This window comes from Miscanthus floridulus, chromosome 10 (assembly GCF_019320115.1).
Source record: "Miscanthus floridulus cultivar M001 chromosome 10, ASM1932011v1, whole genome shotgun sequence".
NCBI lineage: Eukaryota > Viridiplantae > Streptophyta > Magnoliopsida > Poales > Poaceae > Miscanthus > Miscanthus floridulus.
In genome coordinates this window covers 66,134,094-66,155,585 of record NC_089589.1, presented here as the reverse complement: position 1 = coordinate 66,155,585, position 21,492 = coordinate 66,134,094, and the positions used below count along the sequence as shown (strand labels likewise).

Here is a 21,492-nt window from a genome sequence, read left to right as displayed (position 1 = left end):
TTTTTTTATTAAATGTCACTTTAACGTCGGTCATATACTTTTACAGTATTATTATCTTATCGTGCGATCCGTGTGTTTTTAGTACAAAAGTTTAGTTGTCCCGTAGCAACGCACCGGCATGAACCTATTTACATATATACTTGAATCTGGATTTATTGGCGCACGAAAGAAATGAATATTGGAAATCTATTCCTGCCGGTATAAAAATGATCTTAGCCGCATCACGGAAAGATCTACACAGTAGAGTTTGTGAGCCTACGACGCCATGCTCTCTTTGACTGTGTAAATTTCACGAACTTAGCTTTGTGGATTAAATGTCACTTTAACGTCGGTCATATACTTTTACAGTATTGTTATCTTATCGTGCGATCTGTGTGTTTTTAGTACAAAAGTTTAGTTGTCCCGTAGCAACGCACCGGTATGAACCTATTTACATATATACTCGAATCTGTGTGTGCATGATTATATAGAGATGCAGTGGAACTTATTCATGGATTTATTGGCGCATGAAAGAAATGGATATCGTAGAATTATTTCTGCCGATATAAAATATTATCTTAGTCGTATCACGAAAAAGTCTATACAGTAGAGTTTGTGAGCCTGCAACGTCGCGCTCTCCGTGACTGTGTTAATTTCACGAACTTTGCTTTTTGAATTAAATGTTATTTTGACGTCGGCATTTAATTTAACAGTATTGTTATCTTATCGTACGATCCGTGTGTTTTTAGTACAAAAAATTTAGTTGTTCCATAGCAACGCACGGGCACGCTACCTAGTGTATCTGAAAATGTTAAAACGACTTATAATTTAGAATAGATGCAGTAGTGTATTATTTAATTTGCACGTAACATAGAAATACATTTTAACACCCGTAAACCATAGAAATATCTAGATCCTCTTACATAAAAACTAAACTACATTAGAATAACCGTTTTCGTACATTTTCCTCCACGAAATATATAGCACAAGGAATATTCCAAAGACCAAATTTGATACACAAAATACTAATATGTTATATGGAACCCGCCAAATGGAGCACAATATCACTCTTGCACTATCCTAAAATAGTACTGAAAAGACGAAGGACTTTTTGTTCAGGTGGTCGCATGCGCGTTTGTCCATATATGGAGCTGACCCCACCATTTGGTATTCATTTATGGTACCCATTTATAGAAAATTAAAAAGCTTATCCCACAATATTCTGCTGAAAATATGTCCAACAAAATTTGCCAGAATATGTAGTAATATCAACGATAAAGCTGGTCATTGTCCAGCAAAATTATAGTTTGTACACTGGATTAATTGATATTGTCTCCCCTAAAAAATAATGCAGGATCTAATGAATTAGTATCATAGGACTTGGATTAGTGCTAGTGTCTGTAGAGTATGCAAACAGGGACAAATAATACATCACCCGTTGATTCCCTGAAGCTGCACAGCACAAATACGAGACATCTTTTTCATTTTTAATCTATTCTTTTTAGTGTATTTTTATCATACATCTTTTTTTATACCTAACTCACTAATGGGAGTGGTTAAAACTATGTTCAACCTGAATTTTAATTTTTCCCTATTTGTTTTTAGTAAAATGACATCTATTTTCTCCTAGATTATGTCGAACCTATGAATTTATTTGTTTCATCCCCCTTGTATCTTACTGTATATATAAATGTCCATTTTTTTCATTTGCAAAACGTAGGATGTTTGAATGGTAACAAGCAAGATTCTTTTAGAATCGGTCCATAATTATTTTGAAAGTCTAATCAATTTTATTTCAAGCTTGAATTTGTTAGCCAGAAACGAAACAATGATGAGTTTCTAAGATCAGGCAATGGTGGAAACTAGGTTCTTGATTTTCTTACCATGTGGTTCAAGAGAAAGATGAAGATAATAAGGCTCCTGAATTTTATGTGAGGAGAGTACGTGGAATGAGGCTGGTTATAGGATTTGATGAAAATCCGCTGGTCGCTACTGGGAGCGACGACGAATCGACGGAAGAAGCAAGATAGCTGCTATGGCTACTCTTATCATTATCAGGCCGCCCGACGACGTCACGCGTGACCGCCACAATTCTGCTAGCTGACCAGTGAAATCAAGGAATGGCGGCTTCGACGTAGGTCATACACATAACTGCCTCCGATCCACATCCACACTACAGGTCCAGGACGTGAGGAGGACCTCATCGGGGACCAGGGACAGGGAGGCTATAAATCCCCCGGCCCGTGCCTTGTCTCTCTCAGCACCGGCTAGGCTACTACCTCGTCGAAAACATCAGCTACCTCGATATGGAACAGCAGCATTACCCCTCCTACTGTTACCCTGCCACTGCCAATGTGTCTTCCGCGCCGCCCGCCATCGACGCGACAGACGACAGCGACATGCTACTGCAGCTTGAAGCCTTCCTCCTCGGCACCGACGACGCTGAGCCCGCCGCCGAGGCGGTGTCCTCCGACTGGTCGTCATCCTCCGCCCCAACTTCCCCAGAAGTTGGAGCGGTAACGAAAACCACCGTGAACACTGGCGACAATCAGCATCGGGTCCCGGCCTCCCGGGTACGGATGCCTCCAGCTGCAGGGAGCGGCAGGCCTTGATAGGGGTACGCAAGCGGCCGTGGGGCAAGTTCGCGGCCGAGATCCGCGACTCCACGCGCAAGGGTGCCCGCGTGTGGCTCGGCACCTTCGACACCCCCGAGGCCGCCGCGCTGGCCTACGACCAGGCCGCCTTCTCCGCGCGCGGCGCCGCCGCCGTCCTCAACTTCCCCGTGGAGCGCGTGATGGAGTCGCTGGGGGCGCTCCAGCTCCAGCTCCCCGGCACAGGAGGTGGTTCCCCTGTCCTCGCGCTCAAGCGGCGCCACTCCAAGCGGACGCGAAGGCGCAAGGTCGTCGTCTCACCTGTCATCGACGACGTCAGCAACAATACTTCCACGGCACGGTTGCAGCAGCAGCCGGTGCAGCAATGCTCCGACGCGTCGAGCTCCAGTATGGCTGTGGCTAGTGTGCCGGAGCAGCAGACGACGGTGCCGGGCCAGTGCCACTGCGGCGTTGTCGAGCTAGAGTACCTTGGCGACGATTACATGCAGGACCTCCTCCGGATATCATCCGAGTTGGATTATTATTAGTTGCCACTTGGCAGGTTAGAAAAAAAAAAAAGAGCAGCATGGCCGCCATCGCCATCATCGTCACAACACCAGCAGTGTCAACTGCCAATCCAATGCCATAGCATCGCGATCAGCCAGCTGAACCAAATCGTAACCTTGGTAAAAAATCTTGATTGAAACTACGGCTTACTAGGCAAACGTACTGGTCTAAATTTTTGGAGACCGCCGACGACGACGAGGAGGAGGAGGAGGTGTTGGTGCGCGGGTCGTCCAGTAGGGGGTCCCAGCCCCCCAGTGGACGTCGCCAGGCGACCAGGAGGCTGCCGTTCTCGTCCTCGCAAGGGGGGACGACGTCGCGTGACGACGAGCGCGGCGGCGACGACGACGACGACGATGACGACGACGACGGCGACGACGCGCCTACACCAGGCGAGACGGCTTCGACTTCGTCAGGCGTGGCCAAGGTGTACTCGCGCGGGCCCACGCAGCTTCCTAGGGTGCGGCCGCAATTCCACCAGCGCCCGGTGATCACACCCGTGGGCCAGACGTAAGTAACCATTATTGATTTCACTACTTGTTCATATGACATGTCAAAAATCGAACTGAAGACTAATAATTGTTCTTAATGACTCGTGCAGTTCCTGGAAGATTGTGAGTGGAGCAGGTCAAGCACGCCATATCAATGGCATCCAGGGCCTCCTGATTAAGGAGTACTACCCTGGCCTTGTCAACGTCAACGGCGAGATGAAGGTGCCCACCAAGTGGTCCCACTTCTACCTCGTCGAGGAGGGTGGCGAGACCATCGCGGCAAAGATAAAGAGGGAGTTTTGGGTGAGTCTTTCATCGCACCGCATTGCTAAATAGTACGCATTCGTCGGACTTCTTGCAAAAAGGAAATGCTACATGATGTGTCTGTGTGCAGGACTTCTTCACGTGCGAGGAGGGTAAAGCAGCCCAGGCGGCGCGAGTGCAGGAGGCGGTCTGCAAAGATCGTCTCAAGGACCTGTACCATGAGGCGCGCATACAGGCCATCCGCGACTTCCACGCCAACGTGCTTGGAGAGAACATCAAGAAGCCCCAAATCCGCCAGAGAATGAACTCGAGGGAGGCCGACCTCACCCAAGCGCAATACGAGCAGGTAATTAAGTATGACAACATTCGTTCAGATTCCTTCAGTGAAACATTACACTAATCTTCTCGCATGTCAAATACTTGATGTCATGCAGGTGTGTCCGTCGTGGTGCGACAACCACAGGGAATGCTGGACGGAGATTGTGCGCATGTGGCGCACGGATGAGGCGTACGCGAGGCGCGCCGACCGTCAGGGCCGCCGCGCGCAGATGCGAGGGGTGTCACACCACCAAGGGAATCAGCCCCTCCCCCAGTTCGCGACAAGATGGGTATGCGTCCGTTCATGTCTTAATCCTTGCGCTCAATTGTCAATACTTGTAACCATGTTTGTGTTTTCAATGCAGACGCAGACGCACGGTGGGCAGGAAATCAACGAGTACACCGCGTACCTCCTCTCTCACAAGGGCAAGGCGACGGATCCAAACAACGTCTACAACCCGGAGGACAGGCCCGATGCGTACACCAATCCCCACCGCCTACGAGAAGGCCACCGAGTACACCGTCGCGGCTCGCCAGCGCTACGGGGAGACGTTCGACCCCACCGCCGAGCCCCTGGACACAGACCTCCTGCAGAGGTTGGGACCAGGGAAGCAGCACGGCCGCTACTACATGGCCCACAGCGCCCTCGACCCGTCCCAGGTTCCTACGCTGACCCAGGTTCGATCCACGCCCACGAGCTCCAGCGACATCCCCGTAGCGCCCCGGCGGCAGTCAGCGTCACAGGTAAGTGCCGTTTCGTTCGTCGTTCACTCGTTTCGCACCTGTACATACAATCAACACTGCGGATGTAATATTGCAGGCCCAGATGGAGGCCAAGATGGAGGAGAGGATCGCCACGTTGCACGCGCAGATGATGGCGCAACAGATGGCTTACCAGCAAAGCCTGCAGCAGCACTACAACACTCAGATGCAGAACATGGCCAGCTTCTTCCAGTCCATGCAGACGCCCGGGGCGTCTACACCGCCTCCTCTTCCAATGTTCGCTCCACCGCCTCCTCCTTCAGAGTTTTTTCCTGTGCCTGCTCTTGTCGCTCCTGGAGGGACCCCGGTGAGTATATTGACTCTTGCTTTAACTTGTGCGTCCATGCTGCAGATACTAATGACATCACTTGGCGTTTAACTTGTGCAGGTACAGTCGACGGGTTCGAACCCGTCTCCTGGAGGTCCCGGCCATCAGATGATGTCGTATCCACCACCTGCACCCTATCCACCGTATCCACCTCCGCGTGGCCCTCCTCCGACGTACTCGTGGCCGCCGGTGCGCGGAGGGTGGCAGTACGCGCAGGCGCCTCAATTTGGTCCAAGGGGGTTTCCGTGGGCAAACCCTGGGGGCTCTGGGGTGGAGCGGACGACGAGACCGGGGACGGCGCGACGAGCTAGGTACTTGTCGATTCTGTTATCATGTATCCACCGTATCGTCGAAGTTGTTGTCATGTATTTCTTTTCTTCGTTATGGACCTAGACTTGTTATGTTGAACTTCGTGTGATGGACGTCGACTTGTGGTGTTCGACGTGTTGGACTTCATGTGATGGTTGTAATGCACTTGTGTGGTTGTTATTGTGACATATATGTGAGATATATGTGATGTTGTGCGTTATTGTGATATATGTGGTGATGTTGGCGAAAAATGTGATGAAATTGTGATATAAATGGTGCTACCGGTGCTTCTGGTGAAATTGGATTATAATTTGTGATTTTGTAGGGTTTTGATGCGAGAAAACAGAAAACAAAAGCAAAAAAAAAAAATTCCAGCTTTGCCGACTGTTTACAGTCGGCAAAGCTGGGCAAAAAAAAACCCCGGACAGAGTCTTTGCCGACTGCAATGGGAGGCAGTCGGCAAAGAGGTCAAACCTTTGCCGACTGCAACTCCGAAAGCAGTCGGCAAAGAACATTTCAAAAAAAAAAAAATTTCTTTCTTTGCCGACTGCCGAGCTGGCGGCCAGTCGGCAAACAATTTTTGAAAAAAAAATTCTTTGCCGACTGCCGAGGAAACAGCAGTCGGCAAAGCCTGCCGTCAGGGCTGACGGCGCCACGTGGCTATGCCGACTGCTGGCGTGGCAGTTGGCAAAGGATTTGCCGACTGTGTGCCACGTGGCAGTCGGCAAATCCGCCTTTGCCGACCCAGGCTTTGCCGACTTCTCTTTGCCGACTGCCACGTGGATTTGCGGTCGGCAAATCCTTTGCCGACTGGGTTTATGCCTTTGCCGACCGGGGCAAGCAGTCGGCAAAGAGGCGTTCTCCTGTAGTGACTGGTCTAAATTTTTGGATCCTATTATAATTGCTTCTTGGCATATTGGATGTCAGTAAATAATATGGAAATTGATGGTATAAAGGGTTTATTCTCTTCTGATAATCATTGAACATACCCATCGGATCAGCCTTTATGACTTTCCAAAACACTTGTTAAAGTTTAGTAGGGACCCATCTAGTATAGATGCTTTTATTGTGTTCTATATACATGTTGAAAGTGGAACGCATAACCTCCACTTCTTTGTGGGTACAATTTGTCCACACCGCAAACTTATTGAATGTCATCCACTCTATTCTCCTGCAAATAATTTTTTTTTCTCACAGTGGCCAAACAAATTTTGGTATTTATTAAGAAATATGTTCTAATAACTTAGCCTAGTCAATATAAAATCTTGCTATTCCCTTCTAGTTGGAAAATATGTGTTTTCCTATGCTTACCACAAACCACAGCCAGTAAGTTGGAATAGACATAAACTTTCGTATTAACACCAATAGAATCTTAGGTGATGGCATGGGTGGTCGCCTGCCGGCTTCTAAGCTATCGAGCAAATGGTTAGCCTTTTACTTATCTGGGTTTTTATGTGTAAATAGTTTCTGCATTAAGAGTTTCTTTTCAACTATTTGTTTAATCCAAAAATCATTTGTTCATTAAACAAATGTTCTGAAACTATCAATTATTGTCATGACATTAACATGTTTGCTTCATGAATTACCTTCATTTTTAGGCAGATTGGTACCGCATTTGTCAAACTTAGCATCTTTACTGAAATCAACAGGAATATAGGAGATATATTCTTTCAAGAATATTTAAGCAAGCATGCTCAGCAATTAATAATAGGTCTATGTTTATGGAGATGCCACTTGCTGCACGAAGCTTCCAAGATGGAAGAACAGAGGCTGCGCTCCATTAGTGACCAGGCCAAACATCATCGGGGTGTCATGTGGAGGAGCCCATACCCTTTTCCCACATTCGATATGTTGGACAAGTCAATTCAATCCATCCAACCATTTCAGTCCAGTCCATCCAACCGGAAGGCTATAAAACTCTGTCACGTTACCATGCCAGCATCATCGTCTTCTTCCCCTGCCAACAGAATGGAGCACCAGCACTGTCTCTCGTCCTCCTGCTCCTACTGCCACCCTGCTGCGGCACCACCAGCCGCGACGGAGTCACCGGACTTCAACGCTGCCGACGGCTGCGACCTAATGTAGATGCAGCTCGACGCTCTCCTCCGCCAGATGGAGGGCGACGAGAGCTCCGACTCGTTCTCCTCCGCTTCTTCCCCGGCCTCTTTCTTCAGAGGCTGGAATGGTGCCAAAAGCGCTCACGCCGTTCGACTTTTTTATATTTTTTAGCCTTTTTTTTAGAAAATATTCACGGATACATCTCTCGAGGTATTCTTTCATTTTCTAGACCTTGAGCTCGGAGTTGTAGCAATTAGCGCCGATGTTACACGTTTCAGCGTCATAATCATTGGCGCCGAGGTTCAGGATCATTTTCTAAGAGATGTGAATCACATGTCGCCAGCTCGGCGCAGAGCTCTGGCCAAGGGGGCCAACGCTCGGACGAACTTAGTCAAATTCTAACATGTCCATCTAATGGTAAATTTAGAGACTCCCAAAATATGATAATTTAAAGCTAGTGTTAAATTTAGACGGGAAAGGAGAGAAATACAGGAACAAAGGGCACTGCCGCGTGGGGCGCACTGGCCAGAGCACGGCGCCGCTGCCTCTGGATCCACGACGCTGAGCACGGCGCCAAATCCACAGCGTCAAGCCGACGCCACATCCACGCCATGCAAGCAGCCACGTCAACGTCACATAGAAAATGACCCTGGATCTCGGCCTTAATGACCATGGGGCCGAGACATGTAACATCGGCACCAATTGCTACGTCGCTGAGCTCAGAGTCTAGAAAATGAAAGAATACCTCCGGAGGTTTATATGTGAATATTTTTTAAAAAAGGGCTAAAAATAAAAAATTCGGTCACGTCGTTCCCACATCCTCCGATATTCACAGCTAGAATCAGCATTTCCGTTATATCCATGCGGTCCGATAAAATTAGACACTCGGGGAAATGAAAGACACTCGGCATAGTATGTTATTCCCGTGTGTACCTGCATACCTTCGGTGTACTCTTGGTTGGCGAATGGAGATCCCAACAGAAGACACTCCACATTAACGCCGTCACGATGCTCCCGAGAGTGTTTGACACGTTCTGGCCTTCAGGAGCTTCTTTTGCCGCTACGGCGGAAAATTTGGCGCGATTCCGCGGCGGAGCTCTAACGCTGGCGCGCAATATTTCGGCCGACCCCAAAACCTCTCAAAGGCTCAGCCGCACCCACCTCCAGTCCAGTCCAGTCCAGTCCAGTCGCTACACGCCTAGGCCCCCTCGCTGCGCACACCAGCCCAGCCGTCTTCTCCGAGACTGCGCACACCAGCCGTCTTCAACCTGTAAGACAGTAGAAAGTTTGGAAGGGCCACTTTTGTAGTGTTAGAAGAGAACTTCTGAACTGTAACATGCTCTGTTATGTAAAGCTGTAAGATTAAGTACTTTATCACATACAGGCTTTGCTTGTTATGTAAAAATGCACAAAAAAAATAATATCATTGCACTTCTGTGGATGTAATTTTGTACTTTGTGATGTAAATAACCTTCTACAGAGAAGAAGATCATACAGATCAATTGCTTATTAACTTGCTGGGATAAGGTAGGTAAGTCATACATGTCATTCTTCTTCCACTCTGCAAGTTTTTCATATATTTTATCTACTGCCTTTGAGTGCTGAAAAAATGTCTCAGTTCTACATTGCAGTTTTTCTATTTCGTATTAAGTATGCAATAGATATTAAATAGTTGACTAAAACTGAAACTACCAAAGAATTGATGGACAAGACCACAGATTTGGAACTATTAAACCGCATAAAGTTAGATGATCAGGATTTGGAATTATTAAACCGCATAGAATTAGTTAGCTTTGAGGATGATGATGAACCAATGCAAGTGGAAGAGGACTTAGAGAGGAGAAAATTCTCCTCACTACAGAAGGAGACATGTAGGTTTCTCATGTGTAATTTATATTTCTTTGCAATGACTATTTAATGTGCTGCTTAAAATGATCTATTATCATGTTTCTGGGTGGTTCAGATGGCCAGATGAAGCGGGTGGAGGAATGTTTCTAGGTAAATTTGGTGCCTTCTATTTTATTATCATGTACCTTGTTATCGGCTTAAAATTTATTGCTTCGACATGATCTATTCTATTGCAGTTGTGGTTCAGATCAGTGGCGGAGCCAGGATTTATAGTCAGGGGGGGCCGGCCGTCAGGAATTATACTTAGGGGGGCCGGCTCGGTCTTTTTCATTGCGATAATTTTATTATCTAGTTGTGTTTTGTATTATTATATTATCTAGAAGATATTAATAGATATATATGACAAGAATTTTATATAATCTTCCTCTTAATATAAATAAAAAATATTAAGTTATACTACTAATTTTTTTGTTGTCAAACATTGGGGGGGGCCATGGCCCCTGCCAGCCCCCCCCCCCCCCCCCCCCCCCCCCCCCCCCCCCGGCTCCGCCAGTGGTTCAGATGGCCAGATGGCAAGGAGAATGCAGCTCGGAGAGTAGTGCGGAATGTTGTAAAGAAGCTCATACCACAAATGTTCTATGAGGGGTGCATCCAATCTGTCATCACTTACTACAATTAAGGATGAAAATGGTACGAAAATATCCCGTACCGAACCGCATCGTTTTCTACATTTAATTCGATCGAATTCGTATTTTCGGACAAATTCGAATTCGGTTCGAAATTCGGAACACAAATTCGAAATCGGAACGAAAACGGTTTAGTCATTTTTTCGACCGTTTTCTACTTTTCTACTTTTAATTCGGAATATCCCGAATTCGAAATTCGGTTTAAATCAAATTTGATCCACTACAAGTTCAACCTTAGAAAAATTATATCTTTTTCGTACGATCTCGGATGAAGATGATTTTTATATGAAAATTATAGCTCTCGACGAGATCTACAACTTTCTAGTTCTTAGTTTTTTCATTTGATGTCTTGAAGATGTTCAAAAAAAATTAAACAAGGTCAGCGATATATTAATCACGTACAAGCGCTTGTTGCCTTAAAAAATCATATCTTTCTTACATCGTGTCGAATGAAGATACTTTTTAAGAAAGTTGTAGGACTTGTTAATTATTATGTACTTGTTAATTGTTATGCACTTGGTCCTACGGGTCAATATTCCGTATTGATTTTTCGTATACCGACCGTGTTCGACATAATTCCGCTCGAATTAGTTCGTTTTCGAAATTTTTGATATTCCGTAAGTTTGTGTTCGTTTTCGTGTCCGGCTTTACCGCTTTCGTTTTCGTTTTCGTATTCAAATGTAGAAGTAGAAAACGATTGAGAGGTTTTCCGACCGTTTCCGACCGTTTTCATCCCTAACTACAATCGTGTTCTTGGCAGGAAGATCTGACTAAGGAGGAATATATGCAGGTCATGTCCTGCCCTTTAATTTTAGTATTAGCTACTGGATAAGTGTGCCTAAGATTTTTTTGATTCAGGCAATACCTTGGTGGGCACAGAAGGCCCCAGAAGCATGGGAGTTGGCTGCAGAACTGAGGTGGTGCAACGAAGCTTGGAAAGTGAAGTCTGATGCAGCAAGGGCTTGCAGACAAATGATGCGAGGAGCAAGTCATCGTCAACGAAATTGTTCACATGCTCGATGGAAGAAGAAATTGGTGTGTAAATTCTCTAATGTGCTAGCTGCTACCAACACATCCTTGTGTTTGGCTGTAAACTGAAGTTACATTCATAACATAAATGCATGATTTCATCTGTCATATGATTTCTTTAGTGAAATTAGTTAACCAATATTCATTTATAATTTTTTATGTAGATCATTCAAACACAACTGAATATTCCAATACCTCCACTGTTACTGCCATCACAAAATGGATTATCTCATCAGGTTTGTACAGTTTGTACCATGTGTTGTCACTTTCCAAATTCAGTGATCTAACTTTTTTCTGAAAATGGAGGGACATCTGGAGGATTAGGTGTAGGCCCTGCAGAAACTGGTGCTGCTACTGCTACAGAGGTTGGAGAAGGGGAAGTTGCTGCAAATGGAGGTCACATCACATAGATGAATCCATGTCGATCGATTAGGCCAATCTCATTATGATCTTACGCTTCTCAACTTAGTGTTATCAAACATGTGGTGAAGTTTGTTGATTTGGCCATGTCATGCCCTTTTGTGAACCTTTAGAATTTGTGACCCTTTTATGAAGTCTGAACATGTAACATGTGGGCATGGAGTGTATGGTTTATTTTGTGACTTCTGAAATTGTAAGATACATGGAACTTGAAATATTGGACCATGCACGAGCCAAGCAGAAATGGTGTATAAATTATATATTGGTACTATGTATGTTGTACTAGTGCAACGCCCGCGCCCGCGCGCCAGAGAGCGGAACAGCAAGAAATTATGTTAAGAGTTGGCATTGTATAAAAACCGAGTACAGAAAGTAACCACAGGGCATGTAGAAATGATAATAAATACGATGGAAGGAAGGTATATACACTGGGAGATGGATACAAACATAATGCTGGTCTTAGAAAAGTGCTGGAGTCTTCGAATATAAATACATTACACATAAATAATAGTTGTCCTAGGAGAGCATCGAAGTCTTTGAATACATAAATACTACTACATATGCATGGCAGTAGTTGTTGCAGTGGTAAGGTGGTGGCGCATATAGTACACTATAGATGGGTGGGGGTTAGTTGTACATATTATGGGAGATACCAGCTGGTATTGAGCTTTTGTTGATGTGACTGCTAATGCACATTCCAGCTTCGGTTTGACAAACCGTAACCATAGCCTGTAAACTTGTCGCTGTGTGCGTGTGCATTGCCTGTTCAATTTTTTCGGCGTAGGTGTTAGTGGTTGCTGCATCACAGTTGTATGTTGTGGATGGTAAGTAATGTCATGTGTTGATGTACCTATGTATAGGGAAGAAGGCCCGATGAGCTGCTGCTATCTGAGTCCTGTGCGTAGTTGGAATGGGCACCGTACGTTGGGCAATGAAGTTCTTTGTTGGCTGCAAAACAGATAGAACAGTTACTTGATGGTATTGTATTTGATGTCTCAGCTTTAGGGTAATGCCACCTCTATGGACTTCCCAGTAGGCTTCTTCTAGCAGTTCCGTATCAACGCCTTGTTGCACCGCTGTTGTGTAATGAGAAGAAGCATTAGAAACAAGAGTGAATTATTGGCAAATATTTCGTTAGTGTAAAGCAAAACTGAGGTATGTAGTTAGTACCTGTGTCGTACGATTCGTCGGATCCAGGTGATTCAGGTGGGGAATCATCAGCTCTAAGTGTTGGTGCCTCGGAACAAGGGTATGCTTGCATGTTGATAGGAAAAGCCAGGTTGCGCACAGTGTGGCTCTCTATATTGGAAGGTAAGATGACCGGATTTTGGGATAGAGTGTGTGAAAGGCAAGGGCAAAGACGACCTTTTTTTTATTGCTAATTGGGTCGGGACAAAACTTACGTGAGACACGAAGAAAGGTCAATTGGACCCAAACAAGATAATATCTCAATTGGTCATAAAATGGAATTGCTGATAACTTAAGCTAGAGCTATCAAAACAGTGAACCTGAACATTGCTTTCATCCACATGTTTCAAGGTGATTGAGCAAATACAAAAATGCATGCTAAATTAGATAATCTAAATGGGCCATTATCAAATATTGCAAGTTCACAGTAATCTGTGTATGGCATACATGTATTTGAAATCATAGATATGGATATGGAAGGAATACCTACGTCACCACACATGTATAGTTTTAGAGGTGCAACTATTAAGATCTTTTTTTTTTAACAGGAGTTCAATCTAGAAATAGCTAACAACTGAAAAGGGGCATTCAAAGTTGTGGTGATAAGCACATAAAAACACAGATGAGAATTATTGTGCAAAATTGTTAACCAAGTGTAAGCCCTTTTTGAAGGGTCCATTGTTATACGAAGGCTGCAGACAATGTCCAGAGTAGCTATATCTGTGTAAGAACTTACAGATTTTTGTTTGTAAGCAGCCAACAAAAAGGATAACTATTGTAGATTTGGTGGGTCTGTAAACACCATCAACGCTGAAATCCTTTCCTTCTGCACCCCATAGGGTTATTTTGAGCTCTGTGTCCTTGCAAAATATGCAAATAGCCTTTTTGTCCCCATATGTCGATCTAAAAAAAACAAATTATTATGAAGATGCAAGGTGTTGAGCAGGTACTGAAAGGTTTTTTTAAGTAACAACACTTATTACAGATCTTTTAGAAACAATTTTCTAAGGGTAGTTAACTTGTCCTTGCCTCTAGAAATTGTATAGGAACTGGCGGCTGAGTATCAGTGATGAAACCAACGGCATCTGCATGTATCTATGTTTTTAAATAAAGAATCAATGGCGTCCATGTACAATGGTAAATAAAAATAGGATCACAAATGGCAAAACAGGATGTCAATATTTACCGCAAGGGAGGATTGTGCATGCTGTATGTGAGTGCACCGAAATTGGAATGGCTGTTAACTGTGTGTTCCATGGAATTTTAGTGGAGTCATAGTCAGTGCATGGAATGAGCCTGAGACCGAAAATCGGTACCTATTCATGGTCTTGAAGGAGTATTCTTTGGTCCTGTGAAAAGGATGGATTAGGTTTTGCAAAGAAACATATACAAACAGTAAAAAAACAAGGTGGCTATCAGGTGCCTGTAATTAGAATAGCCATGTTTGGATCAGGAAGGAGAAGATGAGAAGAGGAAGTAGGCATAACCAAGTGCAGCAAATGCGAAAAGATTTTTGAATTGGTGGCAGAGGCTGTATAAAATCTCTAGTTTCAAATTGGTAGCAGAGGCTATATTAAATTTGTAGATCATGTTTGCGCTGTGATATAATAATTCAGGATATATGGCCCTGATTCTAGCAGAGGGTATACAAGGAGTTATCATGTGAAGATGCATGAACAGCTTATAATTTGTAGTGACCACAAAAAAGCGCGATATATGGCCCTGATTCTTGCAAAGGGTCCACGGAAGTTTGAGATCATGTTTAAGTCTGAGATTATGGCTGTAATTGTAATGTTTCATGAGTTAGCATCCATATCTGTAGTCGCTGCTGCTAAAGGGGAAACTAAAGGTAACCAGAAAAACGTGGTAATTATTTTTATTCAGAATATATGTAGTATCTGTTCAAGAATCACTTCAGAATATTTTTTTTGACACAGAGAAAGGGCACCTAGAATTTTGTACGCAGCATTTCTCAGTTACACATGGTATTGCCAACTATAAAAAATTGTCAATCCTACAGGAGGTTAATTTCTGAATATCTACCAAATCTTTCAAACATACAGGAATTTTCATATGGCATACATGTGTTTGAAATCACACCTGTGAATTTGAAAGAGAAATTCAAGGGAGGGCTGGAAAAGAAAAGGGATGTGAACTTACCAATCACTAAGGAATATGATCAATTTTTTATCTGAATCATGAAACCCTCAAATGGAAATTTGCAGGAACAAATCTTGTCGTAGAGAGGTCTGAGCTGCTAGTTGGTGCAGCCAATGGAGGCAGCCAGGCTACGACTCTAAGTGTTACCCTTGCTGTAGCCTACTGCATAGAGGCTTGGGCTGCCCTACCCTCTGAACGGCAACACGCTGACATAGTGCAGAGCTTCTGTCACTGGTGAGCTATGCAGCACGGATACGGATACACGTATCGGTATCGGAAGGATACGGATACGCGGATAAGGCAATTTCCTAAAAAACCCGATACGCGGATACGTTTTACTATTTTTTAAAATAAATAAATAATGGCACATATTAAAATTGTGAAAGTAGTTCAGTAGCCTTTAATCAGTACAAGTAGCAGCTCAGTACATCACCTTGAACTCTGAAGTAGAAAGGAGAGGAAGAGGACAAAGGAGCCCAGGTACAGCCACAGGCCCACAGCCCACAGGAACAACCGAACAGGACATCAAATTCGCAAATCACAAGTGTCCTGGTTGCCCCACTCTGCCGTCGACCTTATCCTCTTCCCAGCCTCCCAATGACAGCGCACGTCTCCCCCGTCTTCCCTCCCAATCCAGACACTTCTCCCGTACCTAGGTCCCTAGACATCTCCGCCGCTCCCACCACGCCGATGCCTCCACGCCGCCCACCCTCCTCCCCTTCGTATACCTCTCCCGATGTCAGGGCGCAGCGGGTGGCCGCCTCCTGGCACCGCGCTGTGCGGGCGAGCAGGCCTCGTCGCCGGCGAGCAGAGGCTCGTCGCAGGTGGCCGGCGGCCGGCGAGCGGGATGCGGCATCACTGCGCGGGGATGCGTCGTGAGGCGCGGGCGTGCGGGAGTGCGGGCATCCGAGGATAGGGCGTCGGGGACAGAGGGATAAGGGAGTCGACTGCTATTGGGCTGGGCATATCCGCAAGCCAGATACGTATCGACTGCCATATCCAATATTCGCGAAAAAAAGAAAAAAATCGGATACTCCGAGGATACGAATCCGAGGAGCATCGGACACGTATCCGTATCCGATACGTATCGGATACGCGATACGCGCTCCCAGTGACGTATCCGTGTAACATAGCTGGTGAGAATGTCGAAAAAATATTAATTACTAAATTTGGTTCCATTTCCTATATGTACTTAGAATAGGTATGTACCTATTTGTTTGAAAAAAAAGGTACCTACCTTAAAGTTTCCATTCTTTTGACATGTCAGCCAACAAAAAAAGCTACAAACATGGAAAGATACACACCAGCAGGACAATAGAACCATTCTTCACACACCAACATGACAAAAGATTTTGCCAATTTCGTTGATTCAACCTGAAAGCTATAGAAAATCACTGTAATTGAACCATACCTTACAATTAAACCACCAATCAGAATAGATGCAAACCGCTTTGGTGCACACTCCCCTGGTCCAACTGTAAATCGGATACCTGTGTAGATCATCAGACCTTTAGATGGCTGGGCAAGTATATTTAAAAAATTATAGCTTATATAAGGATAACTAACTACTCAGTTTAGGGCTATGAAATCAACGCTATGGATAGAAAGTTTCCATTTTTTCACATGTCAGCAAAAAAAAAAAAGCTACACACATGCAAAGATACACACCAGCAGGACAATAGAACCATTCTTCACACACCAACATGATAATAGATTTTGCCAATTCTGAAGATTGAAGAGTGTAAACCGAAACTCGACCTACAGCAACCAGAGAGGGAGAAGCAGAGAGGGGAGGAAGGCACCACCGCAGCAGGGATGAAGAAGCGGAGGCAAGGGAGGGCAGGACACGGTGAAGGGAAGCGTTCGGAGACGGGGACGGACGCCAGAAGGCCCGCCGACCCTGTAGACTGTCCCGCGGGCGTCCACCATCTCTCGCACAATCACCTGCGCAAAAGGGAAGATGTAGGGAGAGAAGAAGATATGGGGGAGGAGCCATGAGACGGAGGAGGCGAAGAGGTGGGTGAGGTACCGCGTCACCGCGCCGCCGAGCTGAGCCGCCGCCGCCGCCTCTGTCGAGGAAGAGGTGACGCGCAGCCAGGGCCGAGCACAGGTGCATAGGGTTTCGTTGAGAACAGGAGCACACGCAGGCCGGCAGATGGAAGCCGCGTCGGGGGGGCACCCGCGCCGGCGGCAACCGGCGGGGCCCACGCGCGCCGCCGTGGAGCCGGTGCCGCCGGACCGCACCACATGCGCCGGGCCGCCCGCGCCGTGCCGCCATGCGGCCACGCGGATTGGCTGCACGAGGGTGCACGGGCAGAGGCGGGGGTGGGCCGCGGACGCGGGCACCGGTGGTGGCCGGCGCGACTTGCTGCCGTGGCGGGGGGCTACGCTGAGCTGCGCGCGCGGTGCGTGGAGTCGCGGCTGTCGAGATGAGGAGCGAGGGGGCTGAATTTTTTATTTTTTAGTCATTTTTTTAAAAAAAAATCACAAATATAAGATTTCAAAATCTGGACCCTTAACTCGGCGTCATCGTTGCTGGCGTCGATCTTACACGTCTGCTGATGTCGAGCTCTTAGGCTCGAAGCAGACGTGGCGGTGACATGGTAGGAAGCTCGGCACCGGTCACCTTGGCGCCGAGCTCGACGCCAGGGTTAGTGGCGCCGAGCCTGTCTTACATATGGGCCCTAATCCTTTCTCTCTTCCTCTCCCTCTCTCTGTCACACCTCCCTCGCCCGAGCAGCGCACCGTCGTCGCCGCCGCCTGCGCCCTCTCCCGCGCCCGGCCGAGACTGAATTTTTTCAAAAAAAGGGCTAAAAAATAAAAAATTCAAGCGAGGGCCGGGGGAGGGGGGGGGGGGGGACTGGAAGAGTCGAGATGGGGGGGAGAGAGAGAGAAGAGGGCAGAAGATATTTTGCTACGTACGCAGTAGGAATCGGTGGGGTGAAGGTTGGCTGCTGATCTTGGAATCGAACAGCCGAGACATTTGCAGGCGACATGGCTAGCGCCATAGGCGAGGAACTTCTTCCAATTTGTAGAGGTTTCCAATTTGTAGAGGTTAATGCCATATTATATGACTGCCATATGTTCCTTTAAGAAAAAGAAGCAAATGCAGTAGTAAACAAAACAATAGCAGAAAAGAATCCCAAGAGTGCAGGCTTTGTTCAACACTCGGGAGCTACGTTACCAGGCGTAGAACCGTTAGCACCAATCTTTTCCCTGTGCGTGATGTGTTCCCTAGTGTTTACTAAAACACTTGGGAAACCGTAACTTTAATGAGTGTTTCTCCTTGAACACTCGGTAAACACGAATTTTCCCGATCTGAGGCTATCGAGTGTTGTTTGCGGAGTACTTACTCTCGAAAAAGTGTTCCTCGAGTGTATTCTTATTTTTCCCGAGTGTTTTTTACACTAGGGAACTCCACACAATCTGGTAATATAGCAATCATCCTAGGATTAACATTGTGACTGTAAAACTGATACTTCCACTACCAAAGACATTCATTGCAAAATATAGTGAGAATATCTTGGAGCTCAAATATGTTAAAGATATATATATCAGTGGCGTTTAAAATAAAAGAAACCATGCTCTAATCTCTAGTTCGACACATGTATAGCAGGGACACAAATAAAACATATATTTCAGGTAATGTTTAATAGGATGCTGTAATTAAGATGATTTATATATTTGTCTATTGTCTTAAGAACAAATTTCTTAATGTTTGTCACCCAACTCCTAATTGATGATCCTGGATTGTTTTTTCTTCATACTACTATGTTGTTTTGCATGTCGTATTAGCTTTGTCCTAAGTCAAACATTTCTAATTTTACACAATAATTTTTTTAAGAAAATGTACATGTTAACAACATAAGATTCATATTTTTGATTCAATATAGCATATATTTTCATAATATATAGTTACATGTTGTGAAATTACAAAGATTCATAAAATTGAAGGTCAGAGATGGAAATATTTGACTTTAGACAAAGCTAATATGACATGTAAAAAGAAAGGAGTAGTACCCTATCATTTAAGAGCACACGATGTTCTATAGACAGAATTAGTGGAACTTAGAAATACTATATACTATTTACAACCAGCAACGAGTGCAGCAAAATCTTGTAAAATGAGTACAGTTGCCATTAATTATTAGTGGTACTGAAAAATACTAAATACTATATACCTCCAGTGTTGTCTCCCCCATTTCCCTATCTGACTCCTGAATGTTGATCACTCTTTAGGGACTGTTTGGGACTACTCTGCTCCACCTTTTTCCAGCTCTGATCCATCAACTCTATCACAGAGCAGCTCCATGGACATGTTTGGCACGCAGTTTAGCTCCAGCTCTGGAAACATGAGGTTTCTATAGGAAAGGTCTACTATGCCCCTGATCGATGTTTGGTGTATGTTCTGTTGTATGCAGAGCATGTGTAATTGAATATTTTTTTTTACCAATTCAAATATGGTGTAAATATTATAATCTCATTTAATTTATTGGAGAAAAGTAAAAAACAAATATTTCGGCCAAATAATTCCATACTTTTGTCACGTAAATTTTAAAGCGCTTGATGGATAATTGACAAAGTTCATATTTCGGATACAAATAATTGTCCATACATGACTAATGATAAATAAGATAACAAAGTCCATCATTCTAATAGAAATAGTTGTCCATAGATAATTAGAGAATAGTGACTAATACATAATTCTAGTTCCAAGCTAGAGAAAGAGCGGTGGCCAAGTCATCACGGAATTTGTCCATAGTAGGAGCATTCGGTGCATCAGTAGAGCCATTTGATCTAGCCATATATTTTAGGTACCTTTCCGGAATCTCTGGAACATAATTTGGATCACGGTCGCACCGAGCGAAGTCCAAGTCTTCACCGCCATGCTCACGAATGAAGTTATGAAGGACCATAGTAGCCACAACAATCATTTTTTGCTTGAACATCGGGTAGGACGCCATTTTATATAGAATTTGCCATTTCATTTTTAGCACTCCAAATGATCGCTCGATAACATTGTGGATGGATGAGTGAACACGATTGAACCTTTTTTTAGGAGTCTTTGGTTCCATTCCTCTATGCCACTCCGGCATATGATACCTCTCACCTTTATAAGGACAAAGGTATCCCAGACGATTAGGATATCCCGCATCGACAACATAATATTTGCCTATAATTATTAGAAACAAAATATCAGATCACATTTGTAAGTATTTGATCAAACAATAAAGTGCATGGTCATATTTTTAATACCTTTTGGAGGGTGTGGAAAAAAGCTCTCGTCCACTCTAATTGCATTGTACAGGACACTAGTATCATGCATAGAGCCCGGCTGTCCCGTCGACACATAAGTGAACCTCATATCAAAGTCACAACTTGCTAGAACGTTTTAAGTAGGTATACCAGACTTTCCAATATATCTTACTTGATCGTCAGGTGGCAACGAAACTCGAATATGAGTACCATCTAGAGCACCAATGCAATCTTTGAGATGTGGATATGCTCTACGGTCATCTCTTATCCTCCTGTGAACAGTTCGGAAGTTGGGGTCCTTTGGTCTAATAAAATCTCTAGACATATCCATGAAAGCATTCAGTACCTCATCAAATTTCCTATGAATAGTTTCACCCGAGTGCTTGAACCGGTTTTGTGCTTTTCTATTAGATTCATTTCCAGATAACACAAATAAGAACACTGCCAACATCTCTTGAGTGTTTATATGTAGGGATGGTTTCAGACCATACCTTCCAACCAATAAATCATGAAGGTCGTAGAACATCTGTGTGCTCATCCGAAGCTGCGAATGACATTCTTCCGGTGTGTTCAGCGTCTCTAGCAACCAGCCCATACCACTAAGGAGTGATGTCCTAGGTGGATTTTTGTCAAAATATAATTCAACATAAGCTGCAGCAAGTTTAGCACCAGCCAATACAAGATTCCAAAATGCCATGCTCTCATTGTCAGAGGTATCAGTTTCATCATCACTCTGCATAGAGGTAAAAAAAAGGCCATGCAGGATGCCAATTAGAGACAAAACAGCAACACATTGAGAAAAAAGGACATACACAGAGAAAAAAGGACATACATGCACCAATACATAGATAAATAATGTTCAAAATAATAATACATAGATAAATAATGGTTCAAATAGCAATACATGGTTCCAGGGTCACAAATAGTAGCATACATGTGCACAAATAATAGCATACATGTGAACAAATAATAGCATACAGCTGCACAAATAGTAGCATACAGGTTGCCAAAAAAAAAAACTAACTTCCATATTTGTCATTGTGCCTCTTCCTAAGCCAATTGAGCCTAATTTCTCTAGTAGGCAAGGTCATAAACATTTCTCTGTGTTCCTTCTTCACAAACAGCTAGGTGGCAATGTCATGCTCATCTGAACCATACGCCGCACCACAGTCCTTCACATGCTCCATTATTTCCGTGATGGTGATCCCTTCTTGCTTCTTTGCTGTAAATGAACTTGAACA

General features: G+C 44.7%; 3 protein-coding genes and 1 pseudogene across 5 annotated transcripts; 2 read left to right on the top strand and 2 right to left on the bottom strand.

Moving 5' to 3' along the window:
• Window positions 1-2,285: 2,285 nt before the first annotated feature.
• Window positions 2,286-3,118, top strand: LOC136488796 (ethylene-responsive transcription factor ERF094-like). Its single transcript, XM_066485609.1, has 2 exons — window positions 2,286-2,455; window positions 2,569-3,118. The coding sequence occupies exons 1-2, from the start codon at window positions 2,286-2,288 to the stop codon at window positions 3,116-3,118; spliced, it is 720 nt and encodes a 239-aa protein (XP_066341706.1).
• Window positions 3,119-3,156: 38 nt separating this feature from the next.
• LOC136488795 (uncharacterized) lies at window positions 3,157-7,691 on the top strand. Its single transcript, XM_066485608.1, has 7 exons — window positions 3,157-3,194; window positions 3,291-3,644; window positions 3,736-3,928; window positions 4,020-4,235; window positions 4,324-4,497; window positions 4,573-4,685; window positions 7,574-7,691. Exons 1-7 carry the CDS (start codon window positions 3,157-3,159, stop codon window positions 7,689-7,691), a joined length of 1,206 nt encoding a protein of 401 aa, XP_066341705.1.
• Window positions 7,692-12,033: 4,342 nt separating this feature from the next.
• Window positions 12,034-17,431, bottom strand: LOC136486690 (uncharacterized). Of its 3 annotated transcripts, XM_066483652.1 has the most exons (9): window positions 17,025-17,431; window positions 16,801-16,939; window positions 16,407-16,485; window positions 14,152-14,184; window positions 13,572-13,738; window positions 12,818-12,988; window positions 12,664-12,723; window positions 12,498-12,595; window positions 12,034-12,409 (listed from the first exon to the last, which is right to left on the bottom strand). In XM_066483652.1, the coding sequence occupies exons 1-8, from the start codon at window positions 17,271-17,273 to the stop codon at window positions 12,498-12,500; spliced, it is 996 nt and encodes a 331-aa protein (XP_066339749.1). In that variant the 5' UTR covers window positions 17,274-17,431; the 3' UTR covers window positions 12,034-12,409. The 3 variants fall into 3 exon arrangements, with proteins under 3 accessions (XP_066339749.1, XP_066339750.1, XP_066339751.1); XM_066483653.1 differs by lacking the exon at window positions 14,152-14,184; XM_066483654.1 differs by lacking the exons at window positions 12,034-12,409; window positions 12,498-12,595; window positions 12,664-12,723 and having other exon boundaries at window positions 12,846-13,025.
• A 2,270-nt stretch (window positions 17,432-19,701) lies between these two features.
• On the bottom strand, window positions 19,702-20,990 carry LOC136488794 (uncharacterized; annotated as a pseudogene).
• Between the last annotated feature and the right edge of the window lie 502 nt (window positions 20,991-21,492).